The sequence below is a fragment of the Perna viridis genome, chromosome 3, assembly GCF_037379345.1.
Source record: "Perna viridis isolate PV_CMFRI_1.1 ecotype Kerala chromosome 3, ASM3737934v1, whole genome shotgun sequence".
Taxonomy (NCBI): Eukaryota; Metazoa; Mollusca; class Bivalvia; order Mytilida; family Mytilidae; genus Perna; species Perna viridis.
Window position 1 is genome coordinate 52342501 of NC_142447.1, and position 24044 is coordinate 52366544.

Genomic DNA, 24044 nt, shown 5'->3' on the forward strand with positions numbered 1-24044 from the left:
CGTCGTATACTCTCACTCATTAAATAGGAAATCAAGGGAAACAATGATTCAAAGTAAAACTGGAAATTCGAAATAAATCAAGGGTAATAGATCCAGGGAAAGAAAGAAAACATGGAAATAAAACAGAAAGTTAATAAGCGATCCACACTCCGTCAAAATCTAGGTCATGGACCGTATTCCACGGATGTCAAACAATCTCTGCTTTTCAAGGAAAAGCCTCCAATTTGGTCCAGTTTATGAAAAAAAAATAGTTTGTCCTAATGATGGAGATAGAGACGTCATACTGATCTACAAGGGATGGCCACGAGTCGTCGAAAAGACGACTTTATACCCTGGTAACACGTAACTCATAAAAAAGTAAAATAAATTATGAATTGTGAAACGAAAACTGCATACATTGGTGCAGATTGATTGTATGCTACTAGTTATATCATAATATGGAAGGTACAGTCCCCTGATCCAATATACTATTTTGTCGTGAATCAGTGATGATTCCAAAGTTTAGTCAAACACCCCTTTACGGTTCAACATATCCCCCCGTTTCTTAACATGTAGATTTTTAAATAGAAATTTAACTCCGGCTGCTGCTGAAAAAAAAATTATCACTCAAGAAAGAAGTCCCCATCTGAGAGTAAAATGACTTATGCCTTTTGCTTTGACCTCCGCATGGCACTATTAACGTAACAATCGACGGAAGTAATTAGTATTGTTTTGTTTCAGGTTGCTATACTTACCTTTCATATCTTCAATATTTAAAATTTACCATGAAAAACATTTCTAATAATTGGGTATTGTTATTTCTAAAAATCGATTATGGTCGTCAATACATAGATCAACCATTTATCCTGTACATGAATCTAGAAAAACAGTAACCCCTTGTCAGATAATGCAGACTAAGTAAATCTGCCCCGCATATCGCTTTATTAATGCTTGAAGTTCTCAAATGACATGCGTCTGTTTTCAATGATTTCAATTATCCGAAAACTATCGCTGATTTACGATGTCTTTTCTGGTGCCTTTGTATACGGCAAATGTATATAAATCTCTCATTACGACAACTTTATCTTCGATCAACTTCTAAATAAATGATTATCCTTAAAATTGAAAATAAACTGTGGAAATGTTCGAAGATGTTAATTACAATATTTAAAATCCCCTTTGCTCAAACGAATTAATGTTATATATACACTAATTAACGAACGACTAATTATGAAATGCAGCATGTAATTGACGAATGATTTATCAAAAAAGATGGTCAAAAATCGAACCGTCCGTGCGAGACCCGACAGGGTAGTCAAGGACGTTATAATAATAACAAAAAAAACTCACTCAAAAATTGAACAATTGTAATTTTTTCCGTAATAAGTGGTGCACATCTTTAAATTGTTAAAAAAGGCGCTGTGCAAAGTTTGGAAAAAATTGTTCCATATTGTTTTAGATACATATATATAACACAAAGCGTAATGGGTGGACGGACAGACGGATAAAGTAAAGCGTCTAATAGAACTGCTTTCACCTGTTGGTACCACAGGAGACAAAAACCATTTACACACCTACCAGGATACGGCAACATCGTTAAACAAGAAATCGCTAAGTAAAAAGTCTCGTAAATATTTTGACATATAGAGAAGACAAGTTGACAGTTAATGTAGTATAATAGATTCATGTTTATATGTCATCAAAACTATCCTGTCGTTTTGTTGTCCCCAGACTGAGCTACAAACGTTGTAAATATGTGGTGTCGGTTAAGATTACGGATGTTTAAGGAAAGAAAAATTAAGAGTGAATTATGGAATTTTCCTATTTTGGAGGAGGTTTGTTATTTAGTATTTATTGTCATTTAAAGTTGACTCTGATTACCAGAGAATTCAAGACTGATTTTTGAATCACGTGATCGTTCTTTGTTTTGTTCTTGTGGTTTTATAACACCTTTGGTTTGTAACAGACAGTGCATTATAGTATGTTCATCAAATGTTGTTTTGAGGCCTCTAAATATAAAGTTTACTAGGGGTGGATTCAGGCGGGGATTTAGGATTTCAAGTTAGGGGCGTGATTGGAATTAAACGCCAAGCGAAGCAATGCAAGAAAAAAAAATGGGGTAATTATAATATGTGAAAAATCAAGATTTCATAAAAAAAAATGTTTTTCAATATTAAGGTGCATAAGCCGGGTCAACCCCTATTAACCCACACCTGTTAATAAAGTGCCATAAGAAAGAATTTTTAACGTTGTACCATGTGCTCCGAATTATTTGACAACAATTTGAAGAAAAAATAACATATATAATTTAATAGACAACAATTTCCTTTAAATGTGTAAATGTTTTGTACGTACTGAGTTCATAATCCAGGGCCAGACCCTGACACTTTGAAAAAAGGGGTGTCAGCCGAGGTTTCTCAGAAAAAAAGGGTGCTAGGACATTATTTGCCAATTTTTGTCAACCCGCCTGCACCCCCTCTGGATTCGCCACTGTTCAACTACCAATTATCATTAAAACAACAACAATAGGATCAGATACAAGTTTACACTGCTTTCCAAAGGACTTAAGGGTGTTGTTTCATGAACAAGATTTCAGAAAGAACACGAATATTGATTTATTCTATGCTATGCAGCCGCTATGTATGCATATACAAATTTACAATTCAAATGTTTGACTTCCAGTCCTAGGGACTGTGAAGGCGGTTTCTTTTTTTTAAGGAACATGGAAGTATTCATACTTGCCCTCTATTTTAAATGTTTTGTTCGGGTTCATAAACTGTTCCAGGAAATGACTTAGCTGAAAAGATTCTTTCTTTTTCGGATATGGATGATAATGAAAAATTTGAGTTTATTTTTTCCGCTAATGATTATGATATATGTTGCATATGTACAGCAGGTGTTTATGAAATGTACAAACCGAAATTGGAAAAGAATGGTATTCTATAGTGTACATTTGTGTAATATTATGATTGATTATTATGATTCTCCGCTGCAGTAACAAATCTTGAACATTATTTTTCTGTTCGTTTGTTTTGAACATCGGATGTGTTATGTACTTGTCCTGTATAGTACCTGGTTGTACTCATATTATCTAGATTTTATACAAATAAATTATTAGAATTAAAGTTTATTTTTGTCTGCAAAAACATGTCTCCCCTGTCCGCAAACGGGATCCACTTACAGTATCCATGATGTCCACAGAACAGAATTCTGTTGTGATGCTGTACAGAAGTTGCGCTGACCGGTTCAGTTGTTTCAGAGAACTTGAACTGACAAGACAAGGTAATTATGAGGATTTTTGACAAATTTCTCAGTTCAAAGGGCGAGCAAATTTTTAAGTTCAAAGGGGCATAACCACCACAAAAATGATGTTCTTGCTACATACACATGTACCACGTTTCGTAAAATTCGGTTCAATAGTTTCAGAGGAGTTAAGCTGACAAGGATTTCTGGCAAATATCTTTCAAATGTTGTGAATACGATACCAGTACTCTTTTTAATTCATTTTTTTGTGCTTAAACAATATAGAGAAAAATTTCCTTAAAGAAGAAAATGTATATTCGCAATGTAGATGTGCATAATTTAGCCAATTCGGACCTCATTAATTGAGTACTAATTTAATTTTCTATTTCCCTACTCTCCCTTACCCGTTCTATTTTCTACAACCAATACATAGAAACTTTTATCATTCTTCGCTTTTGAAGGCGGCATCAGAATCTTCGAGTTATTCACGATATGAGTTGACCTTTGACATATGACGTCAAAACGCAAATACACATAAATATTGCTTCCGACATCTTTTGTGAAACGGGTTTTAATTGGCTAAATGTTTCATAATTAACTAATCAGATTGGGTTTCACTCTGAATGTTACGAATTGACAGGTGTGACGAGAAGGAAGGTAATAATATTTTAGATGGTACAATAACACAGAAGAAAAACAAAGAATAAGGTCAGACTTATATTATGGACAATGTTTTTGCTAACTAAGTACACACTTTTCGTTGCTTGTCGACAGTTTTGATAACGTTATCATTTTGTTTCTGCTACTCTCTTTCTACACTGGTAGATCTCGAAACTTACTTGATTTTGAATCAAGACATACCTAAACACATAATTTTGAAGTGTCAATTTATAAAACTCTTATCAGGTGTACATATACTTCAATAAATCTACTTCAACCACCAATTCCCACCTCCTTAACCTGGAGGTACAGTACTGTAACAGTAGCTTGTTCAGTTGTTGAGAGCTGGATCGTGCTATTAATTGCCACAGATAAAAAAGAACATTGGGAAAGGTTGAAGAAAACCATTCAACAAACTTTTAGGTAACACCAGCAGAATATGATACGAAGCACATATATATTTTAACTTACTCATGAGCAAAATGCTACAGTACACAAGCTTGTTCTATTTGAAGGCATGGATTGACCTGAACTATCTATATGATACTGTTTTTTTTTCATGGGTAGTGTGGAGGATTTTGAAACTGCTTTTTCACACCATAATTGAATTGTCTTGACTCCCCTTTTTTGTGTTCATCAACAATATACATATGTACATTGTCATAAAGATACCTGTACCATGATACAGACATGCAGCATTTATGTAAAAAAAAGAAAAACTTTTGATGTCCCTAACAATGAGTTTTTTAAACTGATAGGGTTGCAGAACAGACTTAATTACATGGTCATTACATATTTAAGTCTCCTTAGACCATAGTTTTTGAAGGAGAGTAATCTATAGCAGTCTTCCATAGTTTTTAAAATCACATGGAAGAAAAACTTTGATTTGTTGACCACTGCCTAATAGTCTGATTAAAACCAATAAACAATAGGATACTGCATTGTACAAGACAACCTTTCAAGTATGATAAAACAAAGCTGGAGCATAAAATTCAGTGCTTTGAAAATGTACATAATAAACCTTAGCTTAGGAACATGTCGAGTCACTTCTATAGTTATACCACATACAGTAAGGATCATACATGTATCCTGGAAGGAGAAAAAACCTTTGCAGACATTCTTAATACTTTCAGTATGTGATAAAGATTCCAAATCATCTTTTAAATATTCCAAAAAAAAAGATGTTGACAAAATGCTTGAATTTATGTCATCAACATATTTGTTCAGTGTAGTGGAGGAAGCTTTCAACAGACAATAAGTATTCCAATGTGAACAAATTGTGCTCAGCTACTCTCTGACCTATTCTTTTGGTCATAATAGGTGGACATTATAGCTGATCTTTTCCAAAAGAATAAACATTGTTAGGCCAGATCCTTTATCTCAATTTCGATTGTAAGATAATGTCTTGTCTTTCAACAACCCTACAAAGAAAAAGGAAAACTCATAACCAAACAACATTTGTACTCAACAAATACAATGACTTCTCATTTGGTATTGTCGACTGTCGTTTCATCTCTAGCAACACCCTTTCAGAACCTGCATATGGAGTTTTCATATCACAACTCCTACATTATATGCCAGAGGTTGCTAAAACAACATGGACTTTTTGTACTGTGCTAGCCTTCTTACAGTGAGGCTTCAGGAACAGGATTATGTTGCTACATATACAAGACTAAAGTTGTCACTACAAAAGTTTAATGGTTGTCACCATGAACTGGTAGATTGTTATAGTTAATCCATTCATTCAAAGAAACTGATTTGATCACTGTTCCAGTTTTTCTTTCCTCTTAGGTTCCACTATATAGGTCACTGTAGATACAACGTAACTTCATGACAATATGTGAAAATAAACTATATTGAGACACTTTAACAAGCAAATCCAACCATTTTTCCTGTAAAAAGTATATAATTTTCAAAACCTTACAGTATGGAGATCCATGAAAAAAGAAGAGTATATTCTTCTGTTTTGTCATGAAAATCTGTAGCCAAGGTAACATAATAAAAATATCAGTTTTCATAGCAAATTTTGTGTGCCTTCCCAAAATAATTGTTAAAAAAACAGGTATTCTAAAATATCAGGCACTTTAAAATTGCCAGAAAAAGTAAGCAAGCATGATATTATTGTAAAAAAAAACAAATAAGAAGTGCACCTTTTTTTGCTCAATAATTTGTTAATGATTTTAATTCTAAAAGTTTGTGCGAAATTTTGCATTTTTGAAAAACAGCCAGTTGATGCAGGGAAGAGAACCCAAGATGGGCCTTGTCTTGAATCTTTTCGGATAGCTTAAAGCATGCATTTTACACCTTTACCTTCACAAGTATTGCATCTATTTATTTATGAATGCTCTTCTACCCACAATCAATATATCCACCAAGTTTCACCTTTTATTTTTAGGTTTTACAAAATTAGACCGGGTCAGTTTTGTGTACAAAACTGCATCTCAATCCTATCTGAATAGTGCAACCTTACATGTATGTCTACCCCTTAAAGATGTTTTATGAGCAACTGGATTGAGGATGCTTACCCTTCATGTGCAGGTGATCCATTCTCCCTGTTTTAGTGGCCTATGCTTTGCTCATTTTCTTTTGTTTCATTATTCTTTCATTTTCTTTGTTGTGTGTGTCCTTTCCTTGTGTACATTGTATGTTCTCTTTGATTACTGTTCCAATTCAGGTTCCCTTGATTTCATTTCATCCTCTTAGTTATAGTGGTCTCACAAGGTTGCTCGTTAATTTTTTTTTTTCATTTTACATGTTATTATTGTAATTTCATGTTATTTGTTGTGTGAGTTTATTTCCCCCTATATAATAATATATATATATTATATTCTTTTGATAATTACTTGAATCTTGTTTCTATATGGTTCTATCATAAAGAAGGTTGAAAGCATATAAAAAAGAGCAACCATATTTATCATACACCAGTATCAGTTGGGTATCTAGACTCTACCAACTGAGTGTATAAAATACTTGCAGAGGAATGTCATATATATATATATATATATATGGTCATTTGTAGACTTCACTTGAGTATTTGACTGTTCTATAATTATTGTTTTAAAATTCTTAAGGGAATATTTCTGTGCTTCATTATTCTATGACAATAGTTAAAGTATTATTGTTTGTGCGGTACCAGTTTCATGGGTTTTGTAAACTACAGAATTAGGCTCTAAATGAAAAGGAAATGCCCCATTGGTTTGTATGATAGTATACAATTATTAAATGGGTTGGATGCAATAGACCAGAATATTTGTCCTGAGGTACTGAGAATGATCAAGTGTTCTATTGCATGAGGCCAACGACCTAATTTGTCTATGAGGTATAATAAAGAATGGAAATGGAGAATATGTCAAAGAGACAACCATTCGACCAGGAATAGGATATTGACTGCTCCATGTTTACGAATTGGTAGACGACAGTCACATTTACGTTTTTACACACAAGTTTTTTGTGTGTAAATTCCAATTCAATGAAGCGCTTAAAAAAGTTCAACCAATCAAAAAGGCTTAGATAAAGGTCATTATGGGGTCAGTGCAATAGACTCCTCAAGGAGACTATTGCACAGTGCAATAGTACATCGACAGTGCAAAGATCGCCCTGTCTTGAATAAATTTTGAAAATTGAGAAAAATATGTGTATATTTAATAAACAACATAAAACCTTATAATTAGATAATAATGTTGTCTAATCCATGACTAAGTCTACAAACAGGTAATTTTTCACTTAGCCACAATAATAGGTCCCCACAAATAAAAAGTACTTTCACAGTATTAAGTGTTCTATAATTTGCGAATTATTTTTTCACTGTTAAAGCCAAACTAACAATCATGTCAAAATTACTCAATGTACAACACTGGGTTTTTAAAAAATGTTTTCATTTGGTGTAAATTTAGCTTGCAACGTTGTTTTCCTAAAGATTAATACTAACACATATTTGTAATTTAGTAATATCATAATTGAATAACAAAAAGCTGTGACAACTTAAGTTCTGGCTAATATCGAAATGAGTTTTGATATGTGATGAAATGTTGTCCAGAAAATCAATTAAAACATAATGTAAAAAGATGAAAGTAAATTTATCATTTCTTCATTGGGTGTTCATAAACTGTTAATTGTGCAGTCTATGAATGCTATAACATGTGCTTAACACATATTTAGATTTTTCATAAAATTTTGTTTTTTCTTGGTTTTATATCCTGGTCAAAACAACACAGACTTTGTAAGACAGCAGACATATAAATGTTGATGTTGTTTTAACAATTGCATAAATCTCACATTTATCAAGTTTACGAGAAACAACTTTTTTATCCACATGTACATGCCTATATTTGATTGTATTTATTCACATACTGGCATATATGTGTATATATACTTTGTATACAGGAAGTATTTATTTTTAAATTACTTTTTTTACATTATGCCTGCCTGATGTATATATAGATAGAGAAAATTTGACATAATACAATGAATTTTAATGCATTTGACATCTTAAGGTAAAGTGAAATTAGTAAGTTCCTGGTTAACCTGGTAAATAGGAAGATTTAACAGTTTCATCATTTATTATCTTTTATTTAACAGGGGAAGAATGAAGATCCTATAGAAAGTAAGATGTCTTCCACAGAACCTGATGAAATTACTATAATTGGTAAAGTTTTCATTTATTAAATTGAAAGATGTTAAAATGACTTACATAGAATAGATATCTACACTTTGCACATATTTAGGACAAACAGATGGAATTTCGTGCTTTGGTAATGTCCCAAGCATGATTGGTTTTAAAATTAATTGAATGTGTTTTTCTTTATTCTGATAATTACAAGTAGCAGCAAAATTTTCCCATTATGTTGCTGAAACTGATACATGATAGATGTTCTGTCTGACTGTCTGTTTATTACTTCATAACAAATTATGTCTGGGCTTTAACCTTTTTATATTTTAAAATAGGCTTTTGATATTTGGCATGTGGGTAGACAACTGAAAGAATGTGCCATGTACATGTACAATGTACAGTGTATGTTCTAGTGTTGATGATATTTGAACTTGGTCTTTGACCTATTTTCTCAAGATTAATTGATGACAGGGCCCACAGAGATAGCTTCCATCTCATGATACATGTAGCTGGTTCAGTTTTTGAAAGGTAAGGAAGTACATATACTAATGAGATGATAAATGTTTATAGTTTTGTGTTTTCTTATTTCAGTGGTTGGGGCCAAAGGTATACAGGGCAAAAAACCAGGTATGGGTACAGTGTAACTTTCTAGTATTTCTATCATATTTGTGAATGCCTTTTCTACGAAAAGAGAGTGACAAATTTCTTTATTTAAAATAAAAAATCAGTCATGAAATGTCGGTGAATTTCTCTCAGTGCATATGCATAAGAACTATAGATGAATCAAAGATTTAAAACGATTGTTGTACTTAAATTAGTATGGAGACTGATGCATTACATACAGTTATACCTACATGTACATGTACCTACTACATGTATAGTGGAGACCTTTGATTTAAATATAAGTTACATGTTTGTGCTCAATGACTTATAGTGATGTAATATCAAATTTTCTGTTAAATAGTAAGAAAACTTTGACCAATGATGTATTTCATTTTCCAGGTCGACATAAATATTCGGTTATATTTGGGGTTGGTAACAGAAAGTACAGAACATGTATTGTGAAGGATCCTGAAGGATGCCCAGAATGGAATGAAGAATCTGTTATGTAGGTTATAGATAGTGCTTTATTGCTTCTGTAATAGCTAACCTTTTTTTCTCAAAGCATTCCTTAAAACAAGTGCTGAGTCAGCTTTGATATTGGCAATCGCATTTGACTTGCAATGAGTTGAATTCTTGTAGAACTTTGTTTAATGCATTATCAATTGACAGATATTTTGCCTATCAAAATTTGTCAGCTACATGTACATTTCAGTTCAAATAAAATTCACTTGGATACCAATCATAGATCACACATTCATTCAGACATAAAACTTCCACTTATATATATAAAGATTTTACTGTTTTTAGCTCACCTGGCCGCTTGGCCATTAAGCTATTGCCATCACTTGGCGTCTGTCGTCCTTGTTAATAATTTTTCAAAACTCTTCTCCTCTGAAACTACTTGACCAATTTGAACCAAACTTGGTATGAATGTTCCTTAGGGTATCCTGCATAGAACTGGTGTGGGGGTTTCTGAACCGTCAAAAACATGGCCGCTGTTTTTTAAAATAGAATGTAGGGGTCAGACTGTAGTTTTTCGCATATATCTCCAAAACCATTACATGTAGGTTTAGCCAAATTCAGATATGGGGAGGAAATTTGTTCAGCATGATGAGATCTATCTGCGGTCAAATTTTCTTTTTTATCTATGAAGCCATGTTGCAGTTATTGCCCTTTTTCAATGTTTTTTTTGCTATTTTTTAATATTATTTCTTTCAAAACTCTTCTCCTCTGACACCACTCAACCAATTGGAACCAAACTTACTTTGAATGTTCCATGGGGTATTGTGCATTGAAGTGATGTGGGGATTTTAATTTTGTCGAAAAACATGGCTGCTGTTACTAAAAATAGAACAAAAAATAAAGTGGTCAGACAATAGTTTTTCACAAGTATCTCCAAACCGTTAGGTTTAGCAAAATTATTTCTATAGCTGAAATTACCCTTATTATAAGGCCTTCAAAAGTCGTCAGGGATCAAAGTTGTCAGGTGACTCCTGTAAGAGTTATTGCCCTTGAAAGATGATAAATGACAGGTTTGTTTTTACCGTTTTCAGCCAATATCTTTAAAACTAAAAAAAAAGAAACTTTCTATCGCTGAAATGATCCTAATGATAATCCTACCTAAGTCTTCTTGAGTCAAAATGGTTGGACAACTTGTCAAATTTATTTCCCTTAAAGACAAACTTTAATCAGGTGAGCGATTCAGGCTCCTGGGAGCCTCTTGTCTGGATAAATTTCCCCTTAATATATTACCACTGTGATTAAGAAACTGATAATAGTAGACCATGTATGGTTGGTGTCTATTAACACATGTTATTTTATTATTGGTTATGGATAGCCTATGGCTATATTTTTGTGATTATTTTCTATTGATTTTAATCCTGGAATGTGTATCATGTCTGGATTTATACCATCTAATACCCTCTGGTGTACATGTGTTGTACTAGAATTAGACTAGTATGTCTCCTTGATTCAGCTTTTTTTTTTGTATCAGCTAAACTTATTTTTGTAATTTCTAGCTGTTCTTTAAGACTTCTAATTTTAAAGAAGAAATCATTTAGATAGCAAAATACTCACAAGAACTGTCACATACATGGGGTAATTTTTATCCTGGTTTTATGTAAATGTTTTGTTTTATTTTTTAATTCCAATGTATTTTTTCTTCATAGACAAGTTGGTAACTTATTGGATCAAGCATTCTTTGTTGTCACAGAGAAAGAAGATGTTATAGGGCAAATAAACATTCCCGTCACAACATTACAAGGTCCACCAGGGAAAGTGGTAAAGGCACCACTCCAGCCACATAAAAAGTGCCCTAGTCCCAAAGGAGAACTTATTTACCAGTGCTTTGTGTCAAAATTTAGACCTTCATTATTTCCTAATGCAAGCACACCAAAAAGAAGTACTCCTAATGTGTATGACAAATATAGGAATGGTGTGACACCATCACCTATAATGAGACAAAAACAGGAGAAACGAAAAAATGCTTTACAGACACTTAATAAACGATTTTCTAAGTCAATTCATGATCTGTTTTCATTTGCGAGGAGTCCAGCTCCAGATGAAGAAAATGATAGAAACAATTCAAACTTGAGAAGTAATTCACGATCCAGTAGTAGTATTGGTGGAGGGTTAAACAATGTGGGAAGATTACCTGTTATTTTTAGTATTTCTCCAAATGAGGGATCTATCAGTGGTGGAACAAGGGTAACAATTGAAGGTAAAAACTTAGGACTGTCTAAAGCTGATATTTTAGAATTACTTATATGTGAAGTTGATCATGCAGACTATGTTGAGTTTGAATCTTCTTCCAAAATATATGTGACAAGAATGAAACCATCAACTGTTGGAAGAGGGGATATAATTTTAGAGACAGAATCTGGAGGGATAGGTACTCTAAAATATGGCTTCACTTACATGGATCCTCAGGCTCCTACAGATAATATTATAGATAATGGCAGTATACCTAATGCTCGGTTCTCTATAGGTGATGAGGAAATACCACAAGATCAGGAAGTTACTGTTCCAGCTTCTCCTAAAACTCCAAAATCACCAAAACTAGTCAAAATGAATGTAAGTAAAAGTCATAAAATTAATTTCTTAACTTTTATTAGGCAGACTTTATTTACAAACATAAATGCACTTGATGATAACAGAAGTAAAATGACTAGTGGTGTTCAACAAGATGTTTATGGTAGGGTTTGTATAAAAATTTCCCGTTTTTGTGCTTTTCTAAGTTTGAATTAAAGGCTGCAGTCAGAACAAGTAAGTCCTTTCTTTCTTCCTTACAGTTATTGGAAGTTATTCTCCAAGTAAAGACACTTCATCTGTACAGTGAAAAAAAGATGTGGGGGATTTGTCTATGGGATTAGTAACTAGAGGGCACTATCGAAATCTTAAGCATATAGTACATGTATGACTGAATCTGAATGGTAATCTATTATCTGCTTCTAAAAAAAATTTTAACATTTTTCCAAACCAACTACATGTAACATAAGTAAAAATGTAGACACAATAAGTTCAGAAAATGACAAAAGGACGTAAACAAGACACTAGGTAAGCTATTATCTCCACCTGTAAAAAAATCTGATGGCAAGGAATTATCACAACTTAAGCAAATGGTAATACAATGTGCATTTCCTTCTTTTAAAAATAATTAATGTTGTTGCTGTTATAAAATCAATATCCAAGTCTTTTGTTCTTGTTTGTTTAATTGCTTGAATCAAACATCATTGACATTATACATGTATATGCATTGGAAAGTTCATGTAACAGCCAGAGACTAGAGTTAAATGAAAATACATGTATACATGTACAATCAGTTTTACACTAATATGATCATGTAATAGCTGTGCTTAAATGTCACGGATGAGAAACATAATGATTTTTTGCATTCTTGTCTGACAGTTTAGTTACCTTAATTGACATCAACCTCATGATCAATTTTTTTTTTCGTTTATCCATGCAACATCAAAAATTTTATTTACCAAATATTTTGTTGACAGTGAGTACTTAAACATGAAACTAGTTGCTAAAAGATATATGCAAGTTTTGATTAAATAAAAATATACACAGTATAATTTTGTATATGTATATGTTTGTCTTGTACATACATGGATTTCATTTAACACCAAACAAATAGAACAATCAAGTGATAACTACTATGTTACTGATGAACTTAGATTTGTCTTTAAGCACTAAATTCCATCTATTTATGATGACCTATATCCTGTTGTAGGTAACCATGCCTGAACCACCTGTAGCAGACAATGATGGAAAATCAAAAAAACATTTCCTCAAACATATACGGAGAGCAAGTGAAGGTCATGGTTTAGTACAGTCAAAAGGTCCAAGTAAGATATATGAAAATATATATATTGTAGGATCAGTCATATGTTACCAAGTCTTATAATAGTGATCAGTCAATTAGGGTTCAGTAAAATATACATTAGTTATGGGTTGTACCTGGATGTACTTTTTATCCTGCAATCATTGCACTTCTTATGGTAATACAAGGTGTAATAGATTTATATATTTTGTCCTATACATTTTTAGCCATTTCCATAATTATCCAAGATAACTTCCCTAAGTTGTATTGTTTTCATCATGAAAACACATCACATGAAATATTTATTCAACACTGTGTGCTCTAGGTAACTGATTTACTTGATTTACCTTTGTAACACATTTTTGTAAGTACATGTAGTTATCCAATTATAGAATATTTCTGCAACAGAACTTATTAAAATTCTTTTGTAAATAATTCAAAGTACTACATGTATAGTAATGGCCTGGGTAATTTTGGAAAGTAGTATCATATCCTTTTGAACATGCTGAAAACTGACCAGTGTATCTATAAATATAAAAATAGGAGATATGGTATGATTGCCAATGAGACAATCATTCATCAAAAGCCAAGCAACAAACAATTAAAGTTCTGAAGGTCACCCTACAGTCTTCAGTGATGGGCAAAACCTATAGTGACACCTTAAACATTTAAATCAAGCTGTGTAAAAGGCCCCAAAATAAATGAAAAGAAACTATTAATAAACAGACAAAAAATGAGTACATTTTAGCTGGAATACAATCAAGATGAGGATAGTTCAATGAATTTCAACTTTCATACTTATCTTCTTGAATTTCAGAATAAGAATAAGAATAATATTAGGGTATTATGGCAAATACAGCCTGTATGTATATAGGGCCTGGACACGAAAAATGCTCTGCATACCCCCTGAGCCCCATACACATACAGGATGTGTTCTTCAATACCCTAATATTATATTTCAATTACTAACATGTCTGTAAACCTTAAAACTTGCCAATTATATATGTTTATAGTTTGCATTAGCATTAAAGAGTTAGTTGTATTTTCATGTTTATGTATATATATGTACCTAAATGATAAAAGTAATTGGTGGTTATTATACCCCCATTCGACAATTGGTTGGCATTTTGAAATCACCTTGTCAGTCCATCCATCCATCACAATTATCTCACCTCCCAATAGTTGGATTGATTTCAAATTTGGTGTATGGCTTCATATAGAGGGGGCATATGTTTTAAACAATTTAAGTTGCTCTCCCAATCTGATTAAAATCAGCTGTTATGATACACTATTCTGCCTTATGCTCGCTAGAAAGTGTAAGGCAGTGTAGCGTATCATAACACTGATTTTAATCATATTAATTGCTTCTGTACGAGTGTAGAATAGCATAGCATGACAGCATGTGCAACTTCATGTTTGTTAGTCTGCTTCTAGACCCCAGACCTTTCCAACAAAATCAAAATGCTCTTTAGGGAGTAATTGTCCAATTGCAAATAGCTAGTATACTGGTTTCCTGTCACCACCTGAACAAATCAGTAAAACCATATGTGAAATACTAATAGAATCAGATAGGATTTGTTTTATTTTAGTGCAAGCTTTACCAGTTGCCCAGCAAGAGAGTATAGAAACTTTACAGGCAGAAATAGCTAGACTTAAAAAGGAGAATGAACAAGTACAGGCATTAAAAGATGAAATTCAAGGTAATATTAAAATTAAGGTACTATGTAAGTGTTATTTACTAACTAATGGTATGATTCCCTTCAAAAGATTAATCAATCAAATTTACCTCTACTGTTTGGTTCTCAATACAACTTTCTTTAAACCATAGGGACATGCCAAAACATTATTTTTGTACTTTTTTTCAAAATTGAAAGAAGGCAACATAAAATTTGTGGTTGTAATATGGTATTATGCTGTTGTCATCATTTTATATAAGTGTATGATCTTTATGAAATTATACAACAAGGTGTCATACCACAACAGGAATGCTCAGATTGATTTCAGGGGAAATGACTTGAATGATTTTGGAATGAGGAATCAGAAACAAGCATTTCATGATTTCCAGACAATAACTTGACTTTGAGTGAATGGATCTTTTGTCCCACAGGGTAAAATATCAGAAAAGAAACACTGGGATGTTAGGGTTGTGATTTAAATTTAACATCATTGAGGGACCAAAAAGTGACCAGAAACATTTTCTTGATATCCAGATAATAACTGATAAGTACAAGTGAATTGTTTTCTTTGCAATGGACTACAAGATGCAATTCCAAAAAATGGAACTCTAGTATTCATTTTAGGGGCTGTTACATGAACCATTTAAGAATGGGGATGCAAAAAAGGGGCTGGAAACAGGCATTTTTTCTATGTCTAGATAATAACTTAAGTAGAAGTGAATGGATCTCCTATAAGTTATGCCGCAAGGTGCCATACCCCCTTTTCCAAAGGAATCCTGGGATTGAGTATGGGAGAGTCCATATTTGCCCAACTGTTAAACCTCTGTAGTATCCAGCTGTGCAATGCAAAGCATTGGATTTTTCCTGTGATGACAATGAAAGCAACTGTTTTAGGTAAATTTTTTTTTAATAAGCGTGATGTTTAGATAGAGTTTAAAAAGGGAAACAATAATTAATATATTTGGTCTTTAATGTTATTTCTTGGTTCAAAAACACTGAAGGTGAGAAAAGTTTAAAATGAATCACATAAAATTGTAAAAAGTAGTTTTTTGACAAATTAAACATACTTTGCCTATCATTAGGAAAATTGTCCCTTCAGTTGAGGAATAAAGTTTGAAATTAAGTACTTTTCACTTCTAAAAATACTCTTTTTATTTTATTGAAATGTCTCATTTAGTATGCAGGATTAATAAACTATCAATTTTTGACTTGTATGGTATTTTAGGCATTCGATGGGATATCATGCATATTTTTGTCATTAATGTACAATAGTTTATGGTGGTGATATTGCTGTCTGGTAAATGAAGTTTTAATGGTTATTTAAGTACAAATCAATCCATCTAGAGTACTCCCATTTGATCCTTATATTTATGAATATCTTTCAAAATCTTAGTCATAGTGTTAGTGATGAAAAAATACTGACAAAAAAAAACGCTTATGGCATAAATATTTGAACAAGACATATAAATCATAACCAGTTACATAAAAGAGGTAATTTGTCAAACATAAATGTGTTGGTATTGTCATTATTTCATGGGTTATTAGAGAACATACATTAAGGCCACCAGAAATAACTATTGGTTTAATACAGGGCATACATTAAGGCTATCAGAAAAAAAAACTCTTTGTTCAGCAAAGGACATACATTAAGACCACCAGAAATAACTATTGGTTTAGAAAAGAATGTACATTAAGGCCATCAGAAATAACTATTGGTTTAATACACAAAATACATTAAAGCCACCAGAAATAACTGTTGGTTTAGCAAAGAACATACATTAAGGCCACCAGATATAACTATTGGTTTAATACAGGGCATACATTAAGGCCATCAGAAAAAAAACTTTGTTCATCAAAGGACATACATTTAGGCTACCAGAAATAATTATTGGTTTAGCAAAGGACATACATTAATGCCACTAGAAATAACTATTGGTGTAGCAAAGGACATACATTAAGGCCACCAGGAATGACTTGGTTTAGCGAAGGACATACATTAAGGCCATCAGAAATTACAATTGGTTTAGCGAAGGACAAACATTAAGACCACCAGAAATAACTGTGGGTTTAGCGAAGGACATACATTAAGGCCATCAGAAATAACTATTGGTTTGCAAAGGATGTACATTAAGGCCACCTGAAAAAAAAAATTCTGGTTTAATGAAGGACAAACATTTTGGCCAACTGAAATATTTCATAGATTATGAAGGGACTGCATTTAGGCCTTTTAAAACAGTTCATGGTAAAGTAAGAAAATTTCAGGATAATTACTCGTTAGGCCTCCTTTAATTATTCATAGGTAAGTGATAGGCATATAGGCCATTCAAAATAATTCATGGGGTGATGAACATATAGTTATGTACCCCCAAAAAATTCATGGGTTTGAGGAATGTACATTATAAATTCACATGAAATAAATATCTGTTCATTCTCTCCTTACTTGTAATTTGAATGCTCTGTGAACAAAATGATTATTAATTTTGATATGTATTATGTGGTGTGATCAGATTAAGGAGTTACCAGTATGTTATTTTCTGAGGTATAATTAGTAAAACTATGTCTCCCCTCACTTTGGTTGGGAGACATATTGTTTTTGGCTAGGTCGTCTGTCTGTGTCTGTCACGAAGTTAGTCAGTGCAACTCCTCTTAAACCATTGAACCGAATTTTAAGACACTTGGTATTCAACAAAAACATCATATGTAGTATGCATATTACCAGCAAATTTTTGTCACCTAATTTTTGTAGGAGTTATGCCCCTTTGAACTTAGAAATTTGTCAAAAGTCCTCATAATTACCTTGTTTGTTCAAATTCTCTGAAACTACCGAACTGGTCAGTGCAACTTCTCTGCAGCTTCTCAACAGAATTTTATGAAGCTGTTCTGTGGACATGGTGGATACTGCAAGTTGATCCAGTTTGCGGGACAGGGAAGATATATGTTTTTGCAGACAAAACCAATCTTTAATATGTATTAAAGTTTAGTCTAATGTTTTGCTATTAAAGTTTTGTTTTATTTGGTAAAATGAAGAGATTATGAAGTACGTGTAATATCTTTATACACTTTCCTGTTACTATTTTTGACACTTATTAATTTAAATACAAATATTCTATTTTGTTTTACAGTTTTGAAGAATGACAAACATCATATGAAAGCTTATATTGATAAATTGGTAGCTAAAGTTATAACACACTGTCCAGAAGCCTTAGCAAATGATGAAGATGATGAATTTAAATCTAGTATTGAATGGGGCAAGATGTGACACAGCAAAATAAGATTTGAGTCAGTTGGCAATGGTTTTAAATAAGATCTGAGTCAAAATTGGCAGTGGTTTTAAACATCAGGAATTTGTTTGATTTGTAAATAAGATCTGCATTGTTTACATGAACTATTTTTAATTGTACAGTTAAGATAATGTTTGCTATTGATAGTGTTACTTTTTTTTAACAATATTGACAGAGAATGGTATATAATAGTTAACTTTTCCACACATAATTCTAATTGAAATCCATTTCAGTCTATTGAAATTTTATTGGCAAGAAATCAAATGACTAATTTAAGAAGTCCAATTTCACATTTGAATATATTTCTATCATATTCAAGACTTATACCAATTGTTTATTGATTATAATCAGATACATCAGTAATTGTTACATGTACGTACATACATAGGAAATAATGTTTTACATGATGTACAATGTAAACAAAAAAAAATTATGGACATCCACTATTGTATTGTCACTGTCCCAGGCTGCAGAATAGAGAGTTACTTCCCATTTACTGGAATTGTCTTTTTGTTGATGAGGACAAAATAACTTTTTTTTATTTTCCTTAGAAAAGATTGCAACATACATTAAAAAAGAAGTATTTATCAGGTAAGTAGGAGCAAAATTAATTTTAATAGGGGTTGTGAGATGTTTTAGGATATTTTTTTTTAAATACAAACACTGATTCATTCACATAAGCCTTTCAAAGCCACCTAGTGTGTAGAAATGATAACACTGCAAATTGCAGATAAAGCCTATAATTTGTTAATAATAGAGAATGTATTACTGTTATTTGACTTAATCTATAATCTAATCTAAATAGTGTTTGTGGTAATCCAAGTGTATTTCACTGCATAAGCAATATATGTTAAGATACATAAGTCAATAATCAATCATTCTCTAATAGAACATGTCTTTCACTAAGTAGTCAGCTATGCACACACAGTTTAAGAATTTTTTGAAATCATTGTGCCTTATCAGTAAGTTTTGTAGCAGTTAAGTATTGGTCATTACTAGAATATTCTTTGTCTTGTTAATTCTACTTGATCAGGCATATTTTGTTTCTTGTATTTTTCCAGAATATTTGCTACAAAATTAATAGCTACTGTTTTTGTATGGTGTAATTTCAATTGTTAATGTTTACCTGATGCCATATGTAATATGATATATTTTTATAAACTGTTTTTGTAATGTAAACATATCATTGGATTAAAATTTAGGACTGGTTGAAGAGATCTGAATATTCTTTGTTATTTTTGTTTTTGTTTCTTGTTTTCTTTGGTTGTGCTAAATGATCTGAAGATTTGTAAACAAAATTGTGAAGATGAAATGATAATTTTTACTTTTGGTTACATGCACATTAGTGTAAAGATTTAAAGAAGATATGTTTATCAAGTTGAAACCAAATCATTTGTTTGAGAAAGTTTTACTATATAGAAAATTAGGGGAGAAAGAAAAACAATAAACTCTGAAACAGATTCAATATGTATGAGGTGTTGATACGGCTGGCTCTACAGATTCACTATGTATCAGTTCTTGTTCATGTCACTCAAAAGTGTCAACCACTTTGAGGGAAAAGAAACACTTGCTAATAATTAACTTAATGTATTCTATATACAATTGGGAGAATGATATTTTCTTTTAATTTTATTCAAACTGGAAATAATGGGGCGTGTTCTTCAATTAATGTTGAAAATACACTTTTAGTTTTCACAAAAATGTATTTTATTTCAGATTTATTGGACAGACTTATTGGTTTGTTATTCTCAATAAAACATTTTCCATCATTTAGAACATCCCATGATTATATATTCTCTCAGTTAGAACATCCCATGAGTGTATATACTCTCAGAACACCCCATGGTTATATATTCTTTCAGTTAGAATATCCCATGAATATACAAAATAAAAACCAATGGTGCTTTGTGTCTTCTACAACTGTAATACTATTATACAGTACATGTGTACCCATTAATTTTCTTTTGTATATCTCTAATTACAGTTAATAATGTATGGTCATCTACAACTTACCATCAGTAGGTAGTGTATTATCTAAATCTATTTATTTTTACTGATTTTTATACATCGGCTTGATACAAATTATTTACTTGTACTGTGTATACATACAGTTTTGCTGTACTTTGATTTGACAGCTGTGTTGATTAGTAGTGTTTCATGAAAGGAATTGATAAAATAACTGTGCCAGTTGGTATTTAGAATTTAACTTCTTGTTAAATAAAACATGATACCATGTATGTGATTGACAAAAATAAATTTTATATTGAAATGGATAAGAGAATTTAATTTTTTTTTGCAAATAACAAAAACATGTTCAGTTCCACCATTTTTTTTTGGAAGATTCTGTTATGAAGACCTATATTTTTTTTAATTGAAATTTCAATACATGCCCAATCCAATTAAAACTACTAATGTGTAGATGTGGAATGTAAGTTTTCCAACTAATTCTTAGATCATTTTTGAACCAGGTTTAAATGACTTGAGTTGTGCTCATATTTATACCAGATCTGCTACTTATACAGGTCTATTTTGTTTAACTGTTTATTTTTGTTCTGTATTTATTGTTTATGTTATTAATGTTTTAAGACCACACCAGTTGTGTTTCTTATTTGTGTATGTCCAGCATTATCATCTACATACTATCAGCTATTATTTGTTTTATTATTTTTTGTTCACTTTTATTTTGAATTCAGTGGTATAAAATGGTCACTGAAATTTAAATTTTAACACATTTTTTTCACTAGTAATCAAAGTAAAACATATGAATCTAAAACTCACACAAAGTACACACGTAATTTTATGTTTTTAGACATGTTGATTTTGAAGGTTTTTTTAAAAATTTAATTCTGTAAACGTATTTATTTTCGCTATTTTGTGCTTGCCTCAAGAACGCGAAAATATATTCACATTACGAAGTACTTTCACTTTTATAATCATGGTTTCCACAATTTTGAATAGAAACATCGTTTTGTGTAAAGGTCGTATCATTCAGTGCAATCAAGTATTTACAAAAAGAACAAAATGTAAGTGTCAAACATAAACGTACACGACAGGTAATTACCAATGAAAGGTTACTGTTAAATACACATGCCGAGGACTGTCAATGAAATATTAATCCGTATACATGCAATTAAAGTGTCAAAAGTTATCCCTACAATTAGCTACGGCTTGGTCAATTAAGTGAGCACTTTTTAGTTTTGGATAATAAATATATACACTATTAGATTAAGTGGGCATAGGAAACTACATATGTGGACTTGTCTATTTGTTAATGCATTAACAGCCATCATTAACTTATTGAAATATTAACGGTAAAAAAACTGATCGAAAGTCGAATTACACACTGCTGAGACTACTGAAAAACTTTTTCTTCAACCTAGAAAAATGCGAAAATTAATACCTGCGAATATGTTGACTTTTTAGACACAGCGAAAATTAATACCCACGAACATATCTTTTCGCAAACTGCGAAAATTAGTACCCTCGTACATGAAGACTTTTCAGAAACTGTGAAAATTAATACGTTTACGGTATATGAAATAATATTTCCTTTAAAATGCACAGAAATATGACATGTTAACTTCAAGTAATGAATTGATATTGTAGATTTGATTGGGACCATGATCACAATTTTTTACACTCCACATATTTATTGGTACAAGCTAATAGAATGCGTACAAAGTAACCAATCCTTTTTTACTACATGTACCAATTAAACATTCAAACAAAAATTTTTCTGTCAGTCATATTTTACACTATATTTGACATTATCAATGATTTCAGATATGAATGGTGGCTTGCATTCATTTATTATTAACTTAATATAATAGAAAGGTTATTTAAGGTGCTTCATATAATTGAATAGATGCCATCTATTATTGTTTTAATTATATTATAATCAGCTAAACATATTAGCTACATGTAATTTTTGTTTTTGTTTTAAATAACAGTATTCACTATTAAGCATGTTATACATGATTCATCATTTGATGATTTAGTGTTGACTTTATACAGATTGGTAGAAACCAATTGTGTTAATTACACATGCAGTGGATTCCTACTAATCACATGCCAATTTAATAGAAAAATGTATGCAATTAACAGAAATATCATTCTAAGGGGAATACCAAATGCTTTGATTGTTTTCAATGTTTAAAGTGGAATATACTTTTTCAGAGAACACACTGTCTTAGTGTAGTCAAAATAAAGAGAAAATATTGTTGTGAAAACGAAGGGCAATAAAATTTAAATGTGGCCTAAAAATATTAACTTTATGTAATAGCATAAAAGTTCTTCATAACATTGTAATGAATATAAATATAAGGAAAAATAATATTTTGTGGCATTAGTTTATGTCATGAAAATTTTACTTCTGAAAATTATAATTTTTCTGTTCATTCAGACATATTTACATCCAGAAAACTATGTCCACACCCAAGAAACTACTTTATAATTTCACATGTGATGAACTATGTAATAATGAATGTATTCACTAAATATGAGTTTGTTTCTTGGGTATGGACATTTCCTTGTCAAAAACATGACCAGAAAGTAACAAAAAAAGTACAAAATTGTTGGACAGAACATGTAAATATTGGTTAATTTCAAGCAATTTTTCTGTCCTCTCAATACAAGAATAATCAGAAGTCTTTATGTTTTCTCATTTGTGATTGATTCAAGTCTCCAAATTCACAATAAAATCATTCAACACTTTTTGATTAATTTTCAGATGAATTTTAGTTCAATAGGACCCTTTATCACCCCTTTTCCTTTCTCAATAAAAATGAGGGATTTCACTAACAATGTATTGTTATTTTACCCATTTAGGTACATTTTTTATTTAATTTTGATTCAGATGAATTTTCTAAATTTTGTCTTTTGTAATGGAGGAATATTTTAAATGGGAAATGATTTAGTCAATGAACTAAGAGTAGTATGCAATTAAGAGGAATGTGAATAAGTAGAATTCACTGCTTTATTAACTCAAATCAATTATGGATTGCAGTATATATGATGTGGGGATTATCAACGAAGCAAGAAAGAATTTTTTTAAAAATCTTTTATGAGAGTAGCATAGTAGTTGAAATAAATCCGTTGATACCTGAACCATCAGTTGAAACTTTTTGTTATATCCAGATTGGATATTATTGTTATTTTGATGTGATAATTATGTTATGAGGACTACAAACACAATACTTTGTTATACCTCTATTGATATCCCTCATGATTTTTTTCAAATAAACTATATTTACACATTTATACCTCAATATTTTTTATTCTCTCTACAGTATATCTCTGCTTCAGCTCATCTCTCAAAACGGAATATATGTCTGGATATCTGCTACGGTTTTGAACTATAGCTGTGAAATTTTGAAAGATTCTTAGGTATAATTGAGGTTTGAAGGGCCAAAGAATTTTACTTTACCCAAAAATATCCCCCATTCCAATATTCTAAGGGTTACATTTTTTGTGTAATGGATATCCTTTTATCAACAAATTAAAGAGCTCCACACAAGTCTCCATGGGTCGATGTGTAGAGCTCTTTAAGGATTCTCTTCATTTTTCTCTATTCCTCATAGTTTTTGAGATCTACCTTGAAATAAGTGTTCAAATTTCAAATAGTGAGGACAGACACATAGAGACGGTAATATCTCACCGCCCTTTGG

General features: G+C 31.6%; 1 protein-coding gene across 2 annotated transcripts; it reads left to right on the forward strand.

Moving 5' to 3' along the window:
- Positions 1 to 3829: 3829 nt before the first annotated feature.
- LOC148622846 (uncharacterized) lies at positions 3830 to 23637 on the forward strand. Of its 2 annotated transcripts, none has more exons than XM_088573105.1 (8): positions 3830 to 3879; positions 8461 to 8527; positions 9083 to 9118; positions 9494 to 9599; positions 11263 to 12166; positions 13332 to 13446; positions 15011 to 15121; positions 18220 to 23637. In XM_088573105.1, the coding sequence occupies exons 2-8, from the start codon at positions 8491 to 8493 to the stop codon at positions 18354 to 18356; spliced, it is 1446 nt and encodes a 481-aa protein (XP_088429231.1). In that variant the 5' UTR covers positions 3830 to 3879; positions 8461 to 8490; the 3' UTR covers positions 18357 to 23637. The 2 variants fall into 2 exon arrangements, with proteins under 2 accessions (XP_088429231.1, XP_088429230.1); XM_088573104.1 differs by having other exon boundaries at positions 3844 to 3930.
- The last annotated feature ends 407 nt before the right edge of the window (positions 23638 to 24044 follow it).